General features: G+C 42.2%; 1 protein-coding gene across 2 annotated transcripts in view; it reads left to right on the plus strand.

Moving 5' to 3' along the window:
* Positions 1–18,819, plus strand: part of GALNT9 (polypeptide N-acetylgalactosaminyltransferase 9) — a 331,540-nt gene that overhangs the window by 193,005 nt on the left and 119,716 nt on the right. For both annotated transcript variants that reach the window (XM_054007015.1, XM_054007014.1), the window contains exon 4: positions 1,924–2,098. In XM_054007015.1, the coding sequence (XP_053862990.1) occupies positions 1,924–2,098 (175 nt within the window). The remainder of the gene's footprint in view (positions 1–1,923; positions 2,099–18,819) is intronic.

Genomic DNA, 18,819 nt, shown 5'->3' on the forward strand with positions numbered 1-18,819 from the left:
AAACCTTCACCAAAGTTGTCTATTTTTTTTAAAAAAAAGGTTCAGACAGTTTATTTGATCCCCCAAACTTCCAGATTCAGGACAATGTGTCAATTATTAGCTCAGAAGATTAAATAAAGCAATTATACTTACAAAGGAAATCAGAGTTGCTGACTCTCTTTAAGGTTATATTCTGTTTTCATTTACACCGGGATAAATTGGACACAATTCCAGTGAAATGAATGGAATTGTTCCCAGTTTACCTTGGTGTAACTGAGATCTGAATCAGGTTCTGAAACTTTTATTTTTTTTTGGTACTCAACAGCTAGTAATTAGAGTGCCAGAATCGTACTACAAGAATACGCACAAACCCAGTCTAACGGTAAAGTAATATAATTAACTAATAGCATGTGTGTTAACTAATATAATTTCTTAGACAGTACTCAGAATGTAGGTCAGCATGATATTTGAGGTGTTAACAGTCATTATGACTTAATTAGGTTAGTAGCTCCCTTAATAGATTAGAAGAGTTTAAATCAGAAAACAATGCATTTTTTTGGTTATGTTTTAGGTATTTTCTGCTTATTTCAAGCTCTAGGATGCATATCACATCTTAAGACAGCTCCACTTAGAATAAGATCTCAAGTGTAGCATTTTCTTGAAAGCCCAGCAATTTGAACCTTCCTATATTCAGATACTTCTCTTTCTCAGGAACCTCAAAAGAGAAACCAAAAAAAAAAAAAAAGACCTGGAAGTACTTGATCAGATTCTGCTCTCGGTTATACCATTGTAGGTATAGAATCATTTAGTGGAGTTACTGGGGATTTACATGAGTGTCACTGAGAGCAAAATCTCCCTGAGGCAGCTTTTGCGGCTAGTCTGCACTGCTGAAAATTAACCAGATCCTTTGATTTGGCTGGAAATTGTTCCTTTCTCCAACATAAGCCATGAGACTGGAGGACTCTAATATCACTTAAGCCACTACAAGTTTATCTAGCATTTAAAAACAGAGAGTATTGTAAATAAAATCGAGTGTAGTAATAGTAATAGACCAGGCTGAACTTTTTAAAGTACAAAGATCTTTATTCATAATCAGTCCATTTATAAATGTATTGAAAGGGGAGTAGCATGGCTGATGAGTTCTGAATCACATGTAGGTGGATGAGTGGAAAGTGACACAGATGGGAAGGGGTCTGTTTAGATATACAGTATCAGATTCCATTTTAAGAGGATGGTTTGTGGGGGAGGGCTGCTGAATTACATTTAAGTGCAAACCCTTAAACTCGGGGCCTGCTTCTGATCTTTCTCAAGGCCCAATCTAAAGCCCATTGAAGTCAGTGGCAAGACTCTTGTTGACTGGTGTACATCAAGAGTAACTCTCCTGATGACAATTGAGTTGCGCTGGTGGGGGATCAGAATCAGGCTCACAGAGACTGACCTGAGCATGTCCAAAGTTGTTAGGGGACTTGTACAGGAGTCATTATTTTGAAACTAATTGAAACTTGATGTTCTCTAAATATTGGACAAAATCCTGAGCAGTGCTGAGTCATCTGCAAATTCCCAAGTGGCCCAGTACTGAGGGTCTTATTTAGGCAAAATGCCTATAAAAGTCAGTGTATAAAATCTGATATTAGTCCAGAGTAACACCATTGATTTGCATGGGATTACTCTGGGTTTACATCACTGTAATTCAGAACCGAATTTGGGCCAAGCCAAGACCTTAGAACTGGGCCCATGTACATCAGTGGAAGCTGCACGTGCCTAGCACCTCTCGGAATAAGGCCAATTGTTCGGGAAAGTCTCAGCCTCAGAATTATTTTTGTGTCCAAGGGCTTAAAAATGTTTGTTCCAGGGTAAATCATATTTAAATAAAATATTATGTGGTGACTATATATTCTCAGTGGAAATCTCTTTTGAGAGCTTGTGTGTGTGTCTTTTTTACAGTTGAGCTGAAGTTTAATCTGGACCAGTATGTCAATAAGAGATACCCAGGCCTGGTGAAGATAGTTCGCAATAACAAACGGGAAGGACTGATTCGAGCCAGAATCCAAGGCTGGAAAGCAGCAACTTCTCCGATCGTTGGTTTCTTCGACGCTCATGTTGAGTTCAACACTGGCTGGTAAGGCATTTTGATGGCAACATGGATGTCTTTACAGGCTGGATTTCCCACAGGGAGAGTATGCTGCAATGCAAACAGCAGCGCTATGTTCCCAAAGCTTGTAAATGAGATTTTCTCAGTGACGGGAGCCAAAGAATTCCAGTGATGCGCTCGCTCTAGGCTTGGGAGCATTAGCAGTTTAATTTGAATAATGTTCTTGGTTGTTGCAACATTACAGAGTGTTGAAGTGTCCTGCAATGGCTGCCAGATCCATTAAGGACTGTCATTCTAGCTCCTATGCAGTTCAACGTGCAGGGAAACAATTTGCATGGAAATCAATCTGAGATCCCTGAAGTGAGCAAATGGCGAAAAACCATTAAGCAAGTTCTGTGCTCAAGGACATTTTAAAAATAGATTGTCGAGTACTTTCATTTCATTGTGTTTTGTTTAGTCGCCATTGTTTATCATTTCCTCCTAGAAGCTTGAATATAAACATGATTTTTTTCTACATATTTTCTTGCATTTACGTTTTGGGGGGAAATTGAATTATTCACTGTGTTTCTAATGCGTCTTGAAATCGGTATGCCTCTTTTTGTTTGTTTTCCAAACCAGCAACTCTGATGATGTGAGCATAGCTCTGAGTTTAATGGGCTAGATTCTCAGGTGGGCTAAATCTTTGAAGCTCCATTCACTTCAGTGGGATCAAGCCAGATTACACCAATGCCTGTTGTGGTATAACTCCCGAAGAACCAGCAGAGAGAGCAAGAGAGCAGAAAACACTATTTTGGCAGAAGTTGCGCTGGACCTTACTTATAGATTCATAGATTCTAGGACTGGAAGGGACCTTGAGAGGTCATCGAGTCCAGTCCCCTGCCCGCATGGCAGGACCAAATACTGTCTAGACCATCCCTGATAGACATTTATCTAACCTACTCTTAAATATCTCCAGAGACGGAGATTCCACAACCTCCCTAGGCAACTTATTCCAGTGTTTAACCACCCTGACAGTTAGGAACTTTTTCCTAATGTCCAACCTAAACCTCCCTTGCTTACAGTGTATTTCTTTTAAAAGAACATGATTTGGCAACAGGAATGAGTTTATTAAGAAAATAATCCATATGTTAATGAATTTCCCAATAGGTAGCACTGCTGGAAGTAGGTTATGAATAGACTCAGCTGAGAAAGGACAGCTGGGACATATAGAGTGAATGTCTTTCCAAAAAAAAAGGAATTAATTGTTGATTAGGAAACACTGCTGTGCGGTTAAGTGTTTGTGTTTTGGGGGTCTGGGAGGAAGTTTAAAAAAAAATACCCAAAAAGTAGCTCTAGGTATAGCCAAGGAATATTCTCTGGGAGATACTTGACTACAACAGCCCTGTAGATTTTGGGGGGCAGTTATTTTTGTTGATATGTTTATGTCTCGCAAGTCTTTATAAAATAAAATAAGTTCTGTCGCACTGCAGCTGATGGGACTTTTCCTGGACTATTTCACACCAGGCACTACAATTACACGGGGAGCGATTCCTGTGCCTATGGTAACAATGTTAGAGTAGCTCATGCTTTGTTTTTTAACCAGCAGATACACAGTGTCACTTCAAATGATCTTCAAATGTCAGTGGGAGGCCATGTTGGCTACTGAATAGGGCAGAGGCCTGGGTTCTGGTACTGGCACTTAGCCTATCTGAGCCTCCGTTTCCCTTTCCATACAGTGAGGAAAATGATGCTGATCTCCTTTGTATGGATGTTGAGATCCACTGCTGTAAACGGCTGTGGAAAAGCTAGGTGGTGTAACTACACAGTAAGATGGGGTTGTTGTTGTTTTCTTTTCTTAAAGCTTGTTGTTTTGTAATAATGTCATGGAGGATCGAGGTCAGCATGGACAGAACCTAATACAGTAAATGAGACTGTGTGTTAGGGTGACCAGATGTCCTGATTAAAATTGGGACTGTCCCGATATTTAACCCTTTGTCCCGCATCCGAATCAATGTATGCCTTTTGTCCCGATATTCAGGTAAGGAGGTGAGCAGGAGGGATCCAAACTCTCCCCTCCTCGCCTCCTTCTCCCCCCGTCCACCCCAGCATGCCGCGTCCCTGCTCTCCCCCCCCCCAGTGCTTCCCGCCACCTAAAAGCTGTTTGGCGGTGCTTAGTGATTTCCAGGAGGGAGGGCGGATGCTTGGGCAGGAAGAGGTGGCGGATGGGCGAGCACCCACCCAGCAGAGGGGGAGTCGGCGCCAAAGGGGTGAGTGGCAGGTGGGGAGGGTGAAGAGGCGAGCGAGCAGCAGGTGGACGGGGTGAGGAGGTGAGCAGTGGGTGGGGGACTGAGGAGGGACGCAGCATGCCAGCAGGGGGCCGGGGGATGAGGAAGGGCACGGTGGGGGGGGCAAGTGGGGAGGGGGCGGGATCTGGGGCAGAGTGGGGGCGGAGCCTGGGAGGAGCAGGGGTGGACTTTGGGAGGGGATGACGGCACCCCAATGTGTCCCAATATTTTAGTGTTGTGATCTGGTCACCCTACCGTGTGTATACCATTTAAAAGCCTCTATGGCCCAGCGTACCCATTCTGGAATGCGCTCCTCTCAACACGTGCTTAACTCCCATTATTACCGCTCAGCCTGAATCTGCAGCTACTTTGAGAGCATGGCCCCCTTTTGTGAGAGCTCTGCTCAGGCAGTCGCTGCAGAGTGGAAAGCAATCAGAATAGCAAACACACATCGAAAGGATAATGTATCACTTTGCTTCAGAGGCACAAATGGAGGGCAACAGCACTGCTACTTTTTCTTACTCCTATTCCCGCTCCCCTTCAAATCATGGGCATGTCTACTACCATCTCCACCACTGAATTTCTGCCCTCCTTGTTTCCTCCCAGCTTTAGATTCCCCATCTTTAAGGCCTCATGTAGTAGCCACGCCCCTTGTTTTTCCCGTTCCAGACGATATGGACTTAAAGGAGCTCCTGTCAGTCTATCTTCCTGCTTCATTTTTCAAATAGAGTTACTGTTAAGTACTTTGTGTTTTACTCCCACCCCTTATCAAGACAAGGAATGGGAGATTCCAGCCCTGGGATTCAATCCTAAATCTTTCACATACCAGAGCAAAGCACTACCCCATCTACATTCTCTCATTAAGGTTCTGGTCCTGTAGGAACTACTTTTTCCAGATTGCAAATTTATAATAATATACTCAGATGACATGTGAGTTGTTTCCATTGAGACCTGCATACCTTGTCTTTTTGAGGCGACTGAACAGAAAACGTGGCTTTTCCTGTGGAAAAAAGCTCCGGCTTTGTGCTCAGTTTGTGGTGTAACCAGTGAGTGGTGTGGCTGTAATGCAGTCTGCTTGTGTCCAGCATAATATTAACAAAATAGCACTGAAAGGAAAAGAGACTGAAGTTATGTGGACAGATTTTTTTTTAAGCGAATGTCAACATTTTTGGCGAGGGTTAAGTAAATTCTAGTCTCGTCTGTTGACACTCAGAGGATGCAAGACTGAGATAGTAAATGTACACTAGGACTTAATCACACCAGGTTGGTCCCTGAATTTCATCAAAATAGAGCAGAGGTGAGAGTCACAGTTTGATTCAGCCAGGTTAGCCAGTGATTTGGAAGGCAAGTCTTCTATATTAATCAGGAGAGAGATGGTGAGACTGTGACTTGGATATTAAACATAAATGATCTCATATGTTTAAACACTTTCCCTAATCATACAAAAAGAAAAGGAAATGGTGGTGTGTATTTTAAAGGAAAGCAAGTCATTGATGATATTAGTACGTGAAATGAATATTTGGCCTTAAAACAGAGCAGTGTTATTTGCCTCTGTGCCTTTTTCACATCTTCATTCTCGCTATCGGGTCTGTACAGTATGTGGTTACTGCATTTGCAAACATCATAGAATTATGGAAATGTAGGGATCTTGAAAGGTCATCTGATCAAGCCCCCTGTGCTGAGGCAGGACCAAGTAAGCTTAGACATCCCTGACAGGTGTTTGTCCAACCTATTCTTCAAAACCTCCAGTGATGGGGATTCTACAACTTCCCTTGGAAGCCTGTTCCAGAGCATAACTACCCTTATAGTTAGAAAGCTTTTCCTAATATCTAACCTAAATCTTGCTTGCTGTGGATTAAGCTGATTACTTCTTGTTCTACCTTCAGTGGACGTTCTCACTGTTCTCTTTATAACAGCCCTTAACATATTTGAAAACTGTTATCAGGTTCCCCCTCAATCTTCTTTTCTAAAGACTAAACATTCCCAGTTTTTTTTAACTTTCTTCTTAGATCTGGTTTGCCAAACCTTTTATCATTTTTGTTGCTCTCCTCTAAACTCTCTCCAATTTTATCCACATCCTTCCTAAAATGTGGTGCCTACAATTTGACAAATTATTCCAACTGAGGCCTCACCAGTGTCGAGTAGAGTGGGACAATTACCTCTCGTGTCTTACATACAACACTCCTGTTAATACACCCCAGAATGATATTAGCCTTTTTCACAACATTGTAGATTCATATTCAATGTGTGATTCCGTTACATCCCCCACTTCCCTTTTAGCAGCATGAACACCTAGCCAGTTATTCCCCATATTGTAATTATGCATTGCTTTTTTCTTCCTAAATGTACTTTGCTCGTCTTTACTGAATTTAATCTTGTTGAATTCAGACCAATTCTCCAATTTGTCAAGATCCTTTTGAATTCTAATCCTGTTCTCCAAAATGTTTGCAATACCTCCCAACTTGGTGTCACTTGCAGATTTTAGAAGTATGCTCTCCATTCCGTTATCCAGGTCATTAATGAAAGTCTTGAATAGTATCGGACCCAGGACTGACCCCTGTGGTACTCCACTCGGTATGCGCTCCCAGTTTGACAGTGAACCATTGACAACTACTTTTTGAATCTACAGTCTTTCTGTAGGAACTCAAAGTAATTACATATTCAAGTTATCCTTGAGTTGATAGGTTATTATTGTTATTAGGGTGGAGCCAACCTGAAAATTGGCAATGAACAGAAGGTTCAGTTTCTCTCTGAGGCTGTTGAGTGATCACTAAGCTTCTCTGAGACAGCAGTGCAGGGTGATCCATTCCTGGGTCACAGCAGTGATATCCATGTTTCCAACTACAGAGTCAGCTGGAGGATTTGAAAACCTTCAGCTCTTCACAGTCATTTGTTGTTTATGGACTTTTCCATTCTGATCACCCACTGCAGTGTCTAAGCTCCTCACAGATATCCATGAATATATTCACACAGCATCCCAGTAAATTCCCAATGGGAGAACTGGGAAATTGTGACTAACCCAGATTCGCACAGAAAATCTGTGGCAGAACTGGGAGTTGGACCTCTTGAATCCGAGACCAGTGCCTTAACTACAAGCCCATTCCTCCATCTCTGTATCATTATTGCTCAGGGCTGCATCGAACTACTGGGTTGTGGTGAATCAGTGTTGCTGTACTGTGGAGTAAATAACACACCATTAATGATGGTTTGTTGTTCTAATGACTGGTTTTTGAATGGAACCAAAGAGTCCCAGTAGATTGAGTCATTGGTTGGTAAAGGTGAATATTACATGCAAACTCATGACTGAAAAACTCAGCATAGATCATCTTTAATTGCTTATCCATGATATCACCAGCACAGGGCTGGTTTACCTTCTGCACGGTGACTCGGCAGGTTGATTCATAGAAAATCACTTTTATTAAGCATAGGTGGCCTATCACTTTCAGAAAATAAAAATATTTCCCTTTAAATAGTATTTATTCCCTTTGTGCATGGTGTTTTCCATTATATTGCACTGCACCATGGTGTAGGCTTTTGCAGCATAACTCTCCTAGGAGACTGAGTACAGTCTTGTAGTAGGTAAAAAATAGGCTGAAAGCTGGCAGATCAAATTAACTATTGAATTATTCAAATTGTGCTGTGCTTAATTACTACTTTTTTGCCTCTTAGGTGCTGAAATATATTCGTGCAGGCCAGAGATTTTCTATTGACCCATTCCCCATAAGAGTTTCTTTAGTGTGAGCTGATACTACTTCTGTGGCAGGAATAAGTGGAGAGGACTGGCTAAGAGGGAGGCCATTACCATTAATTCTCAGATGGAGTTTTCAATTAGAATCGTGCAATAATTTTACCAAACAGTTCTTCTGTAAAATTCCATGTGTCCTGCAGTAAATGTTCTTCTTTTTTACAGGAACTCAATGTTAATCAATGGAAGTCAGCCTGCAGGGCTGAAAATCTCTGCAAAACAGATGGAACTGTTAGGGTCCAAGACTGCAAATAAATATGTGGATACCCAGGGCCAGATCCTTACCCCCATCCCCTCTGGCTGCTCTGATCCATAGTCAGAAAGCCAGTTACCTGGGTATTATGCTAAAGGGGAATCCCCATATGGCATAGAGGTGGATATACTGGCCCAAAGCCCCCTGCTACTCAGAGCTTCTTGTATAAGGGGAGGGAGGTGCTGGGGGCATGGCCCAGGTAGAAGGGGCATGGCTGGAGTACTGGCATTCAAAATTTTCTTGGCTGCTGGTGCAGCCCATTGAGCACTGTTGCAGCTGGGTGCAACTCAAAAGAGCCATACACCAGGGGTGGGTGGAAGCATAAAGCCAATGATGCTCCTCACTCCCAGCTGCACCAGTTTCAGCACCAGTGTAGCTTGAGGATCTGGCCCCCCCCAGGCTCACAAGCTTGTATAAGATGCAGAGACTTCGTTACCTTTCTGTACATTTGGAAGTCCCCCGCATAAGTCCTGCAGAGGTGTTCTGTGGTCTCCGATCCCAATCAATTTCTGGATGCCATAGGGGTATGTGACAGGGAATGAGCCTATCTGTGTTTGATATTTTTTTCTCTGCTTATGCCTTTTTAAAATTTCACAGCTGTTTCTCATTTTCCATCTCCCTCTCTTTTTGTAGGGAACACACACATAGCAGGAAGACACAGGAGTACAATAGGCTTTGAAAGAAGTTGAGTTGGGAAGAGTAACTGGGAACTGAGAGTTCTGGTGAGATAAGGAGGGGAAGGTCAGGGGTGAGATACTGGGAGAGGGCTGCAAAAGAATACAATGCACAGAAGGTACAGGATGATGTCAGTGTTTTAACAATGTAACATTGTGATGAGCCACGCACAGCGAGCCCTCGGATGCATCATGCCGCTCACACTCCAGCCCAGGGGAGTTGTGCAATCATATGTGAGAGCAGAATTAGGCCTACATCGTTCTGTTGTGTCTCCCTGCAGCTTAGTGGAGTTCTGCATTCACTCTGTATATGCCAACTTTCTTTCCATGCCGTCTATGCTTTTTATTTAGATGCACCCCGTTTTCCAATTAAGCAACACACTCACGGCTTTAGGTTACAACCACTGCACAGCCGCAGTTAACTGTATTACAGAAGATGTGGAGCATAACATAGCATCCCATCTTTGAGATGGAGCGGGAAAGAGTAAGACGACAGAGAGGAAAGAACTTGAATTAAGTTATCGGTATAGCTTTGTGGTATAGCTTTGTGGGGCCCCAGGTCTAGGGATACGATTTGAGACCTGCTGTTTTATACATGAATGTGTAGTGCATTATGTTGTACTGGGATTCTCAAGATGTACTTGAAAGCAAGGAAAAGGCCGATTTCCTAGTAATCAAAAACTGACTTGGAGACAATGCTGAGGATGTTTTACTCAGCCACTTTTATTATTCCAGGTCTGCTTTTGTAGGGACCTGCAGGATGTTATAGAGATGTTTTTCACCCTACTATTAAATTCTGCTTCTTAACAATCTTGGGCAAAAAGCTATGGACCAAATTCCACCATCATTTGAAACCTTAAGCTAAATAAATGAAGCTTGTAGAGTCTATCACTATAAGACTTTCTTTCAGTCTTCGGAACTTCCTCAGTACTTCAGGACTTATTGAAAATCAACATTAGTGGTCCAGCAAGCTCCTCAGCCAGCTCTATAAAAACTTAGATGCAAGTTATCTGGAACTGCTCATTTAAAAATGTCTAATTATAGTAGAAAGCAACAGAGAGTCCTGTGGCACCTTTAAGACTAACAGATTATAGTAACTTTGTTTAACCGCTTCCAGAGATAATAGTGGAATGGAAAGAGAGTTATTATCTTCATATCATAGAAGTGTAGGACTGGAAGGAATCTTGAGAGGTCATCTAGTCTAGTCCCCTGCATAAGACTATATCATTTGTTTTTCCCCAGATACAGAATATTCATTAAACACTTCTGCCTTTTCTGCATTATTTTTGATAATTCTACCATTCCATTTATATCTAGTAATGGACCAATTCTTTTTGTTACTGATATATTTTAAAACCACCTTCATATTGTCCTTAACTCTGCTGGCCATAGATTTCTCCTTATGTCTCTTTGCTTCCCTTATCAACTTTCTACAATTCCTAATTTCTGATTTATAGTCATCACTATCAACTTCCCCTTTTTCCTATTCAATATATATTCTTTTAAATATTTTTTACAACTGCCTTCACTTCCCCTCTAAACTAGACCAGCCTTCCTCATCAGTTGTAGGATTCTGGCTTCGGGGACATCTATTAAAGTATTTTTAAATGATTTCCAGTTATCACTCACACTTTCCTGATTAAATTCTTCCTCACAGCTGATTTAGATTATTTTATGTTTTTTAGCTTTGTGAAATTGGCCCTATTAAAGCACCAAATATATATACTACTCGTCTCAACTTTATTTTGCATGCATGTTACCAACACTACTGTTAATGTTTAGTTCAATGATCAGTTCCTCTTTATCTGTTAGGACAAGGTCTGATAAAGTATTGCCCCATGTTGGCTGCAACACTTTTTGAATGAGGAAATTGTCATTTAAAATGTTTAGAAATTCCAAGGATGTTTTCATTCTGGCAACATGAGACCCTCCAACATTGTCACTCAAATTGAAGTTCTCCATGATTGCGCAGCATCTAGAAAGCTGCTTTTTCCAAAGCATTTATCAGTCATTTAGGATCAATTTTGTAGCTTAATGGAGTACATGTTTCAGACAGCAGAAGTGTACTAAAATTACTTAGTTGAATAAAGAGAGAAGCATACAGCGTATGCCATGTGGGCTTTTGAGATTTATGGGGCAGTGCCAGCATACATATGGAGAGCAAGCCAGAAAAGCAACTCCAACTATTCATCTACCTAAACAACGTAGAATACTCACTGAAGCATCCTCATTGCTTTTCAGTGATGCAGACAAAGATTTGGCAGCCAAACAGCTGATCTTTAACTCTGAAGCAGGCATGTTCTGCAGTGTTCACTCTATTCTGGCTGGTGGGCTGCAGGTCTGAAATCTCAAAGGGCAGTTCAGAAAAGCTGATAAAGATGTCAGGTAGAACAGATGGGGAATTTCCTCTCTCCTCTTGCAAAGTGAGGAAATGGGTCTGATTTTTTTTTAACTCTCTGAGCACTTAGTTACTGCACAGACATACCTAGGGTAATATTTATTTGACTATCTTAAATGGAGAAATATGTCTCAGTAGATTTATTATTCTATGTACAATAAAATATATTGCCAGTGAAATTTAAGACTGCATATAAAATCATATGGGAAAACAAACTTTCTGTTTACACAGATTATGTTTATGTAAAAATATTTGAATGACATTAGCACCTCATTATGCCAGGCACTGAACAAACATCACAAATACAGTCTCTGTCCCAGCGAGCTTAAAATCTAAGACAGAAAAGCGTGGGAGGGCAAACAGGCACAAACAGGTGAAGTGACTTGCTCAATGTCACAGAGCAGGTCAGTGGCAGAGCCAGGAATAGCACCTACATCCACTGAGTTCCAGTTCACTGCCCTGTCTGCTGGACCATGATGTCTCTGATCTGAGTATAAGTTGAAACTACTTCTAGACTATATCAGCTCAGAACTATTTGAGATGTGAGCGGAGCTGGAGATGTACTGAATGAATACTTCAGATGGTGTAAATTGGCCTCGCTCTATTGAAGTCCATGGAGCTACATCCGTTCACAACAGCTCAGGATCTGGCCTGTATCGTATTTATGATTTCTCTTGGATCACCTGTTTTTATTTCTATGTTACGCCTTTAAAAACAACTGCTTGATGTCTGCGGGTGGCCTGACTTTCTTAAAGGCTATATTATAGTCTTGCAGCACATTGAAGACCTCACTTCAAACCTGCTTTATCAGTGCTTTGGGTAGAAGCTATTGTTTTTAGTGATGTAGCTTTGTGAAAAATCAGGCTTTCCAAGTTTCCTATTGGCACCAACTCCTTGACAATCTGACAAACGTGGAAGAATATAAAGCATATAATTCCTGTTCCCACCAATTTTCCTCTGGCATTTGATGTACTGTGAATTGGCCACTATCAAACATAGATTGCTAATCTATCCAGTGATAGATAGACTTTTACAATAGGATTAAGGTGATCTTTAGAGGAGCCAATCTGATCACAATACACGCTCCAACCCCAGCCCTGAAGTTTTGGATCACGTTACAGACTTTTGCGATACCTTGGGCCAAATTCTGCCTCCTGATTCTTGCGTTAACTCTCCTTGTTTTCCATAGAAGTCTTTAAATTTGAGGGCCAGCTCTTCAGAAGAGCCCAGCACCTGTAGCACCCATTGATGTCAATGTGAGTGCTCGTCACCTTTTGAAATCAGGCCCATAATTTTTAAGAAGACAAAAGGAGTAAACACACATGCACATCTATATTCAGGTCGATCTCAAGCATTTAACAGTTTGGGGAAAACAAGCACCTTTTGGGGGGCTGTTGATCAAGTCCACAGTCTGGACTTGCACATTCCTGTTGATGATTTATGAAAGTAAGAGATGCTTACTGAAGCCTCTTCTTCTGCAGTTGACTGCACACCAGGGCATCCTTGTGTCTGCCGGGAGATTGGCTGAAGTCAATGAGAACCCATGCAGTTGCAGAACTATGCCCCATGTATTGTCAGTTATGGAATCAGGGCCTTAGAATAAAAAGTATTTCTGACACTGTTTTGGAAAAATAAATCACCATAAAAATACACCATTCACATGATAAAGAATATGTGAGAATCAAGTTGAATGTTCTCTCTCTCTTTCAACCTTAACAATCCACGAGTAGCTACTCAAAGAGAGAAGAATACTAAGAAATTCCTAGGTAAAGTTGCTCATTAGCAGAGAGAAAGGAAGACCTTTTCTTCCATCTGCATTTCCAGCCAGTAGTCTCCGCTGTGTGTGTATTAGCTAAAAACTGAAGCAGGCCTCGGAAGAAGCACTAAATTCAAAGCTGAATATTCTGATTCTGTTTAGTTCACAGAATCCATGCTATCTATAAAATGTGTGTGAGAGAAAAATTGTTCCTTTGGCTCAGTTAATCGTCAACAATAGATGCAGTTCTGCACCTGTAAAGCATGTTAATTTATACAGAGGCCAGCAACCCAGTAGCCATGAAAAATGGGCCCAAACTTCAAAATGCAATTCTGGTGTTTGGAATGCATCATTATAGGCCTGATCCTGCCCCTTTGAAGTTAGTGGATGTTTTGCCACTGGCTTCAGTTGCTGCAGGATTGAACCCCATGAGCGCATTTCTAGGGCCCGCATAGCAGAGCTTGAATGTAAGGTGCCAAAGGAAGAGACAGTTGAGGAGCACTGCAGGCCTCCCTTCGGTTTCCACATAGAGCTACAATGCCGATGAAGTATTTAGGGTTTGGAAATATCTGCAAAGCTTCATATCTCTCACGCGAAAAAATATCCAGACACATTTGGATGCTTGTCAAAAGAGCATTTGCAGTTGCAAATTGCAGTGACATAGCAGGGCTACTGTCTGTTTGCTTTGCGTTTAGCAGAAAATGACACACAATTGTTAAAAACACCTAGTCAGTTCTAAGAAGGGTGGCATCACTTTTACAGGTGCAAGCGGCACTTGCAAAATTTATGCATCCATTTTTGTGTCCACAGTTGAACTGTGTGAACAAATCAGAATTTAGGCACCTCTAGCTACCTAACTGCAGTGCAGGTAATTAGAGGTGCAACAGCTCATATCTCTGCCCACAATTCATTCTGTCAACACAAAAATGTGAGCACAAATTACACCCTCAGGAACAAAGGCTCGTCCTCAGACAAGCTGAATATTATGTATGCCCCCTCCTCTGTGTGTGTTATACAGAACTCTAGAAGCTGAAACAAAGCTTTCAAACCAAATCAGGTAAGAACAAAAGCATAGCAACTCAAGCCTAGAGATGGCAGCTTTGATACCTGTTCTAAAGAGCCTTACAATGGAATGGGGTTATCTATACATTTAGGCGATCCTTGGAAAATTGAAGTTGCCAATTCACAATTGCTGATCCCAGTTTCTCTAAAACTAGTCAAGATTCACTATTTGTGGCCTATGACTCTAAGTGGCATTATCCGTGCTCCAGTAGTGCACAAAGGATTGTTGGACCTCCTCTTCATCGGCTTACAGGGTTAGTGCATCTACGTTCTTTGTGAAGCTTTTTTGTTTTTTGTTATGGTATTGTTTGATGGGGGAGAGGAGTATCTGTAGGTGGGATAGAAAGTAAGAAAGATCATTGGCATAGGAGCTCAGGCAGGCAGTAGGAAGGGAGGCAGTAGTCTCCTAGGAAATGCACATGGAGGGCAGCCTCCTAATGCTGTCCATCTAGGACACTTAAAATGCAGTCTAAAGAGGTCAGTTTTGCTTGGCTGCTGTGCAGCTACTTGAGGGAAGGGACCTGTCTCCTGACATAATGCGACCCAATTCAGGAGCCTGGCCCAATGGGAGTTCTTATGGTCAAGGAGTACCAAGAGACTGCAAAGCTGGTTCTACTCAGGGTGACCAGATGTCCCGATTTTATAGGGACAGTCCTGATATTCGGGGCTTTTTCTTATATAGGCGCCTATTACCCCCCACTCCTTGTCCCGATTTTTCACACTTGCTATCTGGTCACCCTAGCTACTGTCAGCAATAGCTTGAGCAAAATGGGCAGGTTGGGTCAGAGACAAGGCTTGGAGGGGAATGCTGGGCAGTGCCTGCTTTAAATCTGGAGCAGCAGCCTGCTTCCTGGCTTCACAACGCCTCTCAGAGCTGCACCTGGAGTGGCACAGCTCTGGCTAGCCCGTAACACAGGGCTGTTGCTTAATCCTACTCTTCAGAGCTAGGCACAGTGGCTGCATGATTGTATTTCTCTGCAAACCACAGGGATTTCTCTGTTTCGTACCTGTGAAATGTCACAGCTCAAGCTGCCGAGGAAGCGGGAACAGACGTGCGGAGAGGAAACGTTCAAATACTGTATTGCAATTGATCATTCTGGAGCATTTAACTCTTGGAGTTTATCTATAAGCCACTTAAGCTTCAGCCCTCTCTGTACCCAACACTCCTGACTTCCTTGTGTGCTGGAGGAGGTGGTACAGGAAAAAGGCAGGGTAGAACAGTAGCCTCCATAAAAAAACATAAGCGATTAGGTAAACAAAGCCAGAATTACTGGCCAAATTGACAAAGGATTTGCTGTCAGTGCAGCTCAGCCCATGGAGACAATCTCAAATCTGGAGTAATTCCATCGAAAACACTGGAGTTACACCAAGCCTGAATTTAGCTGGCAAGACCCAACAATAGATGGCTCATATTTCATGGATTACCTACAACAAGTAATGTAAATGGAGTATGCCGCTCATGCCACAGTATGCCAGTCCTGTTACAGTAACTTTCCATTAGATCAGCTGGCTAAATATTTCATACGGGTCTTGGCAGCTATTTGGCAAAACAGAGCACAATTAGGTTCTGCAGTAAAAAAGGTGTTGACAGAATCTGTGATAATAACGGTCCTGAGCAACATCAGGATGAGCTGTAGCATGGTGCCTGAATACCTCGTCTCTGCATTCCTATTCCCACTGATCCGGCACATCAAGCTGTGAAATTTCACAGGGGCGGAGAGCTTAATGGAAAAAACACTCTGGGGTTTTGCTGAGAAATAATTCTCAGGCAGCTTCTCTGCATCTGAAATGTTTTCTAATTCCCTTTGTCTTGTGCCACAAACTCTAATGTCCCATTTGCTAAGGTTGTGGCTAAACGGATGGTGGGATACATAAGGAATACATTGTTTTAAAAATCAGATCTTTGTGGTTCAGAATACTTGAACGTGAATTATTTCTGTTCATGAGGTCACGGGTACTCAGAGGTAAAGTTACTTGCCAGGGGATGCATTGGGGAGTTAGGGGACCTGAACTCCAGTCCTGGTTCAGATACTGACTTGTTGTGTGATCTTAACACATCACTTCACTTATCCTCACTTCACTTACCCCCTTTGTAAAATGGGGGCAGGAATGTTTACAGACGTAGTAATACCTTGCGTTTACACAGCACCCGTATGAAGTCCACTAGGCAGGAATAGAACTCAGGGCTTTCCAGCTTCCAGCGCTCTGCTAATTGCTCTAGACCATGAGTTTTTGGTGGTATTGAGGCTCCAGCCCCTCCCCTTTTAGCTTGTTCAAAATTCACATGTGCAAATTTTCACAGGAAAGTGGCTTTTTGAGGGGTTCCATCTTTCACTGTGAATAACTTTCCGACTCCACAAATTTCACAAAAGATCAAAATAGCTTGCAAAATTGTTTGTGAAAGTTTGTCACCAATTTCATCCTGCTGTAATACCAGTCACCTAGAGGTTCCTCACCATGTGTTATCACTGAAGATACTGGACTAATTCGGAGAACTAGTAGATGGACAGTGGCTTTCTTTGGAGTCATGAAATGCATTGAGAGATCTCTTGGTGGTCGGAGGAGAGGAGCTTAGGTTGAAGGAAGGGGGGAACAATGTGATGCCAGAAACCAGTAGCTTGAAGGAGAAGGGAAATCTGAAACATCACATATGCTTTGGATATCTACCTACAGTATTAGAGCTTTCAGCTCCAGACTCATTGAATGGTCATCATTAGATGTCCTATTAGTTGTAAATTGCTGTTGATTAGTGCGGCACTTCTTCTCTCAGAGCAATGGGCCATATCTTTTGAGGTCTTTGTTTTGTGTCTACACAGTGGGTATTTGACTGGGTCAGGATTATAGCTGGGCATTTTTATTTTTATTTTTTGGCAAATTGTAAATGGGTCAAATTCAGCCTAATAGTTTCAGCTGGAAAAAAATTGAAATGTCTCAAAAAGAACTGTTTTGATTTTTTTGTTTAGAAATGGTGTCTCATTTAAAAAATTAGCATTTAAAAAAAAAGGCAGGGGTGTAAGAAAACATCCAAAAATGACACGAATCAAAACAAGTCAAAAGGAAAAAAATATCCATGTGGACACAAACTGAAAAGGTTCCTAGTTCGCATGAACGTAGTCCAGTTTGAAGAGGGCTACATTAATGTAAACTAGGAACCTTTTAGAGTAGCAGCTGTGTTAGTCTGTATCCGCAAAAAGAACAGGAGTACCTGTGGCACCTTAGAGACTAACAAATTTATTAGAGCATAAGCTTTCGTGGACTACAGCCCACTTCTTCGGTATGCATCTGAAGAAGTGGGCTGTAGTCCACGAAAGCTTATGCTCTAATAAATTTGTTAGTCTCTAAGGTGCCACAAGTACTCCTGTTCTTTTTAGGAACCTTTTAGCTCACCTCTGCCGCATCTACAAGGGGGAGTTACAGGGCAGCACTTTGGTACCCGCTGCTATTCAGACACTCCCCCACCCCCACCCCCACCCCGTAATCCGAACTACAGGGCAGAGTAGACATAGCCTGAGACACAGACCCATGAAGTGTCTTACCCAAGATTATACTGGAGGTCAGTGGCACATTCCTATCCACTGCACCACACTGCAGACCGTAGCTCCATAGTGATTGCAGATAAATGCACACAAGATGAATAAGACCAGTAACGGCAGGACGCTCCAACCCATTCATCAACGCTGAGAAGAAACGAGGGGAAAAAATCCCTCTCCCTTTTCTGGAAAGCCCATAAATCCCTTAGGGCTCTTTCCTCAGATGGTTCTTATTTGACAATAACATGCACCAAGGTGACTTCTTCTGTAACATATGTCACAACAAGAGGAGGGCTCCTCTTGCAGAGAAACAATTAGTGGTGTGTCATTAGTGACACCTGCACCTGTTTGGTATTTTCAAATCCTTCATTTTTCAGGCAGAACCAGAGTGGGAGATGCTCCCGCTGAGATTATTCACAGCAATTATTATTGGAGTGAGTGGAGGCACATGCTCCGTGATATGGGAAGCGTGGCTGGCTGACACTTCAGTCACTTTGGTGAGCTCTTTCTGTGTGTCTCCTGATGTCTGTAGCCTGACAAGCACAGATATAATTTCAGAATGCTGTGCAGAGCCATCTTTTTGAATTCCACCCTGCTTTCTTAGAATATCAGGAGCTTTTCCCTTGGACACCCACTGTCCTTCAAAGACAGTTAATCTCATAACTATAATCTGGTATAAATGGCAAAGATGCTATTTATCCTGATTTGTTAGGTCACATTGACTCTGCGTGAGTGTGCATGAGTCTGGTCCAAAGCTCCTGCAGATTGGCATCCTAACTAATGTACTGCAGTCCTGCAATCCACGCCAATGTTATTTGTCCCTCCAGCAGAAAAATATGCTGCTTTGTGCTTTGGGTGTATTGCCTAGTTAAACGACATGCAATAAAAAAAACCACTGGTACAAATGCCTAAGGAACAATCACAGCTCTGGTGCATATGGAACCTGATTCTGCAAGGTGCTGAGCAGCTGATCACCTCTTTACTCCTGCTGTGAGCTAAGGTTGCTTGGCACACTTCGCACCTTGCAGGAGTGGACCCTGGATGTTTCAGCAAATGGAAGGAAGTA

The sequence above is a fragment of the Malaclemys terrapin genome, chromosome 16 (assembly GCF_027887155.1).
Source record: "Malaclemys terrapin pileata isolate rMalTer1 chromosome 16, rMalTer1.hap1, whole genome shotgun sequence".
In the NCBI taxonomy this organism is placed as follows: domain Eukaryota; kingdom Metazoa; phylum Chordata; order Testudines; family Emydidae; genus Malaclemys; species Malaclemys terrapin.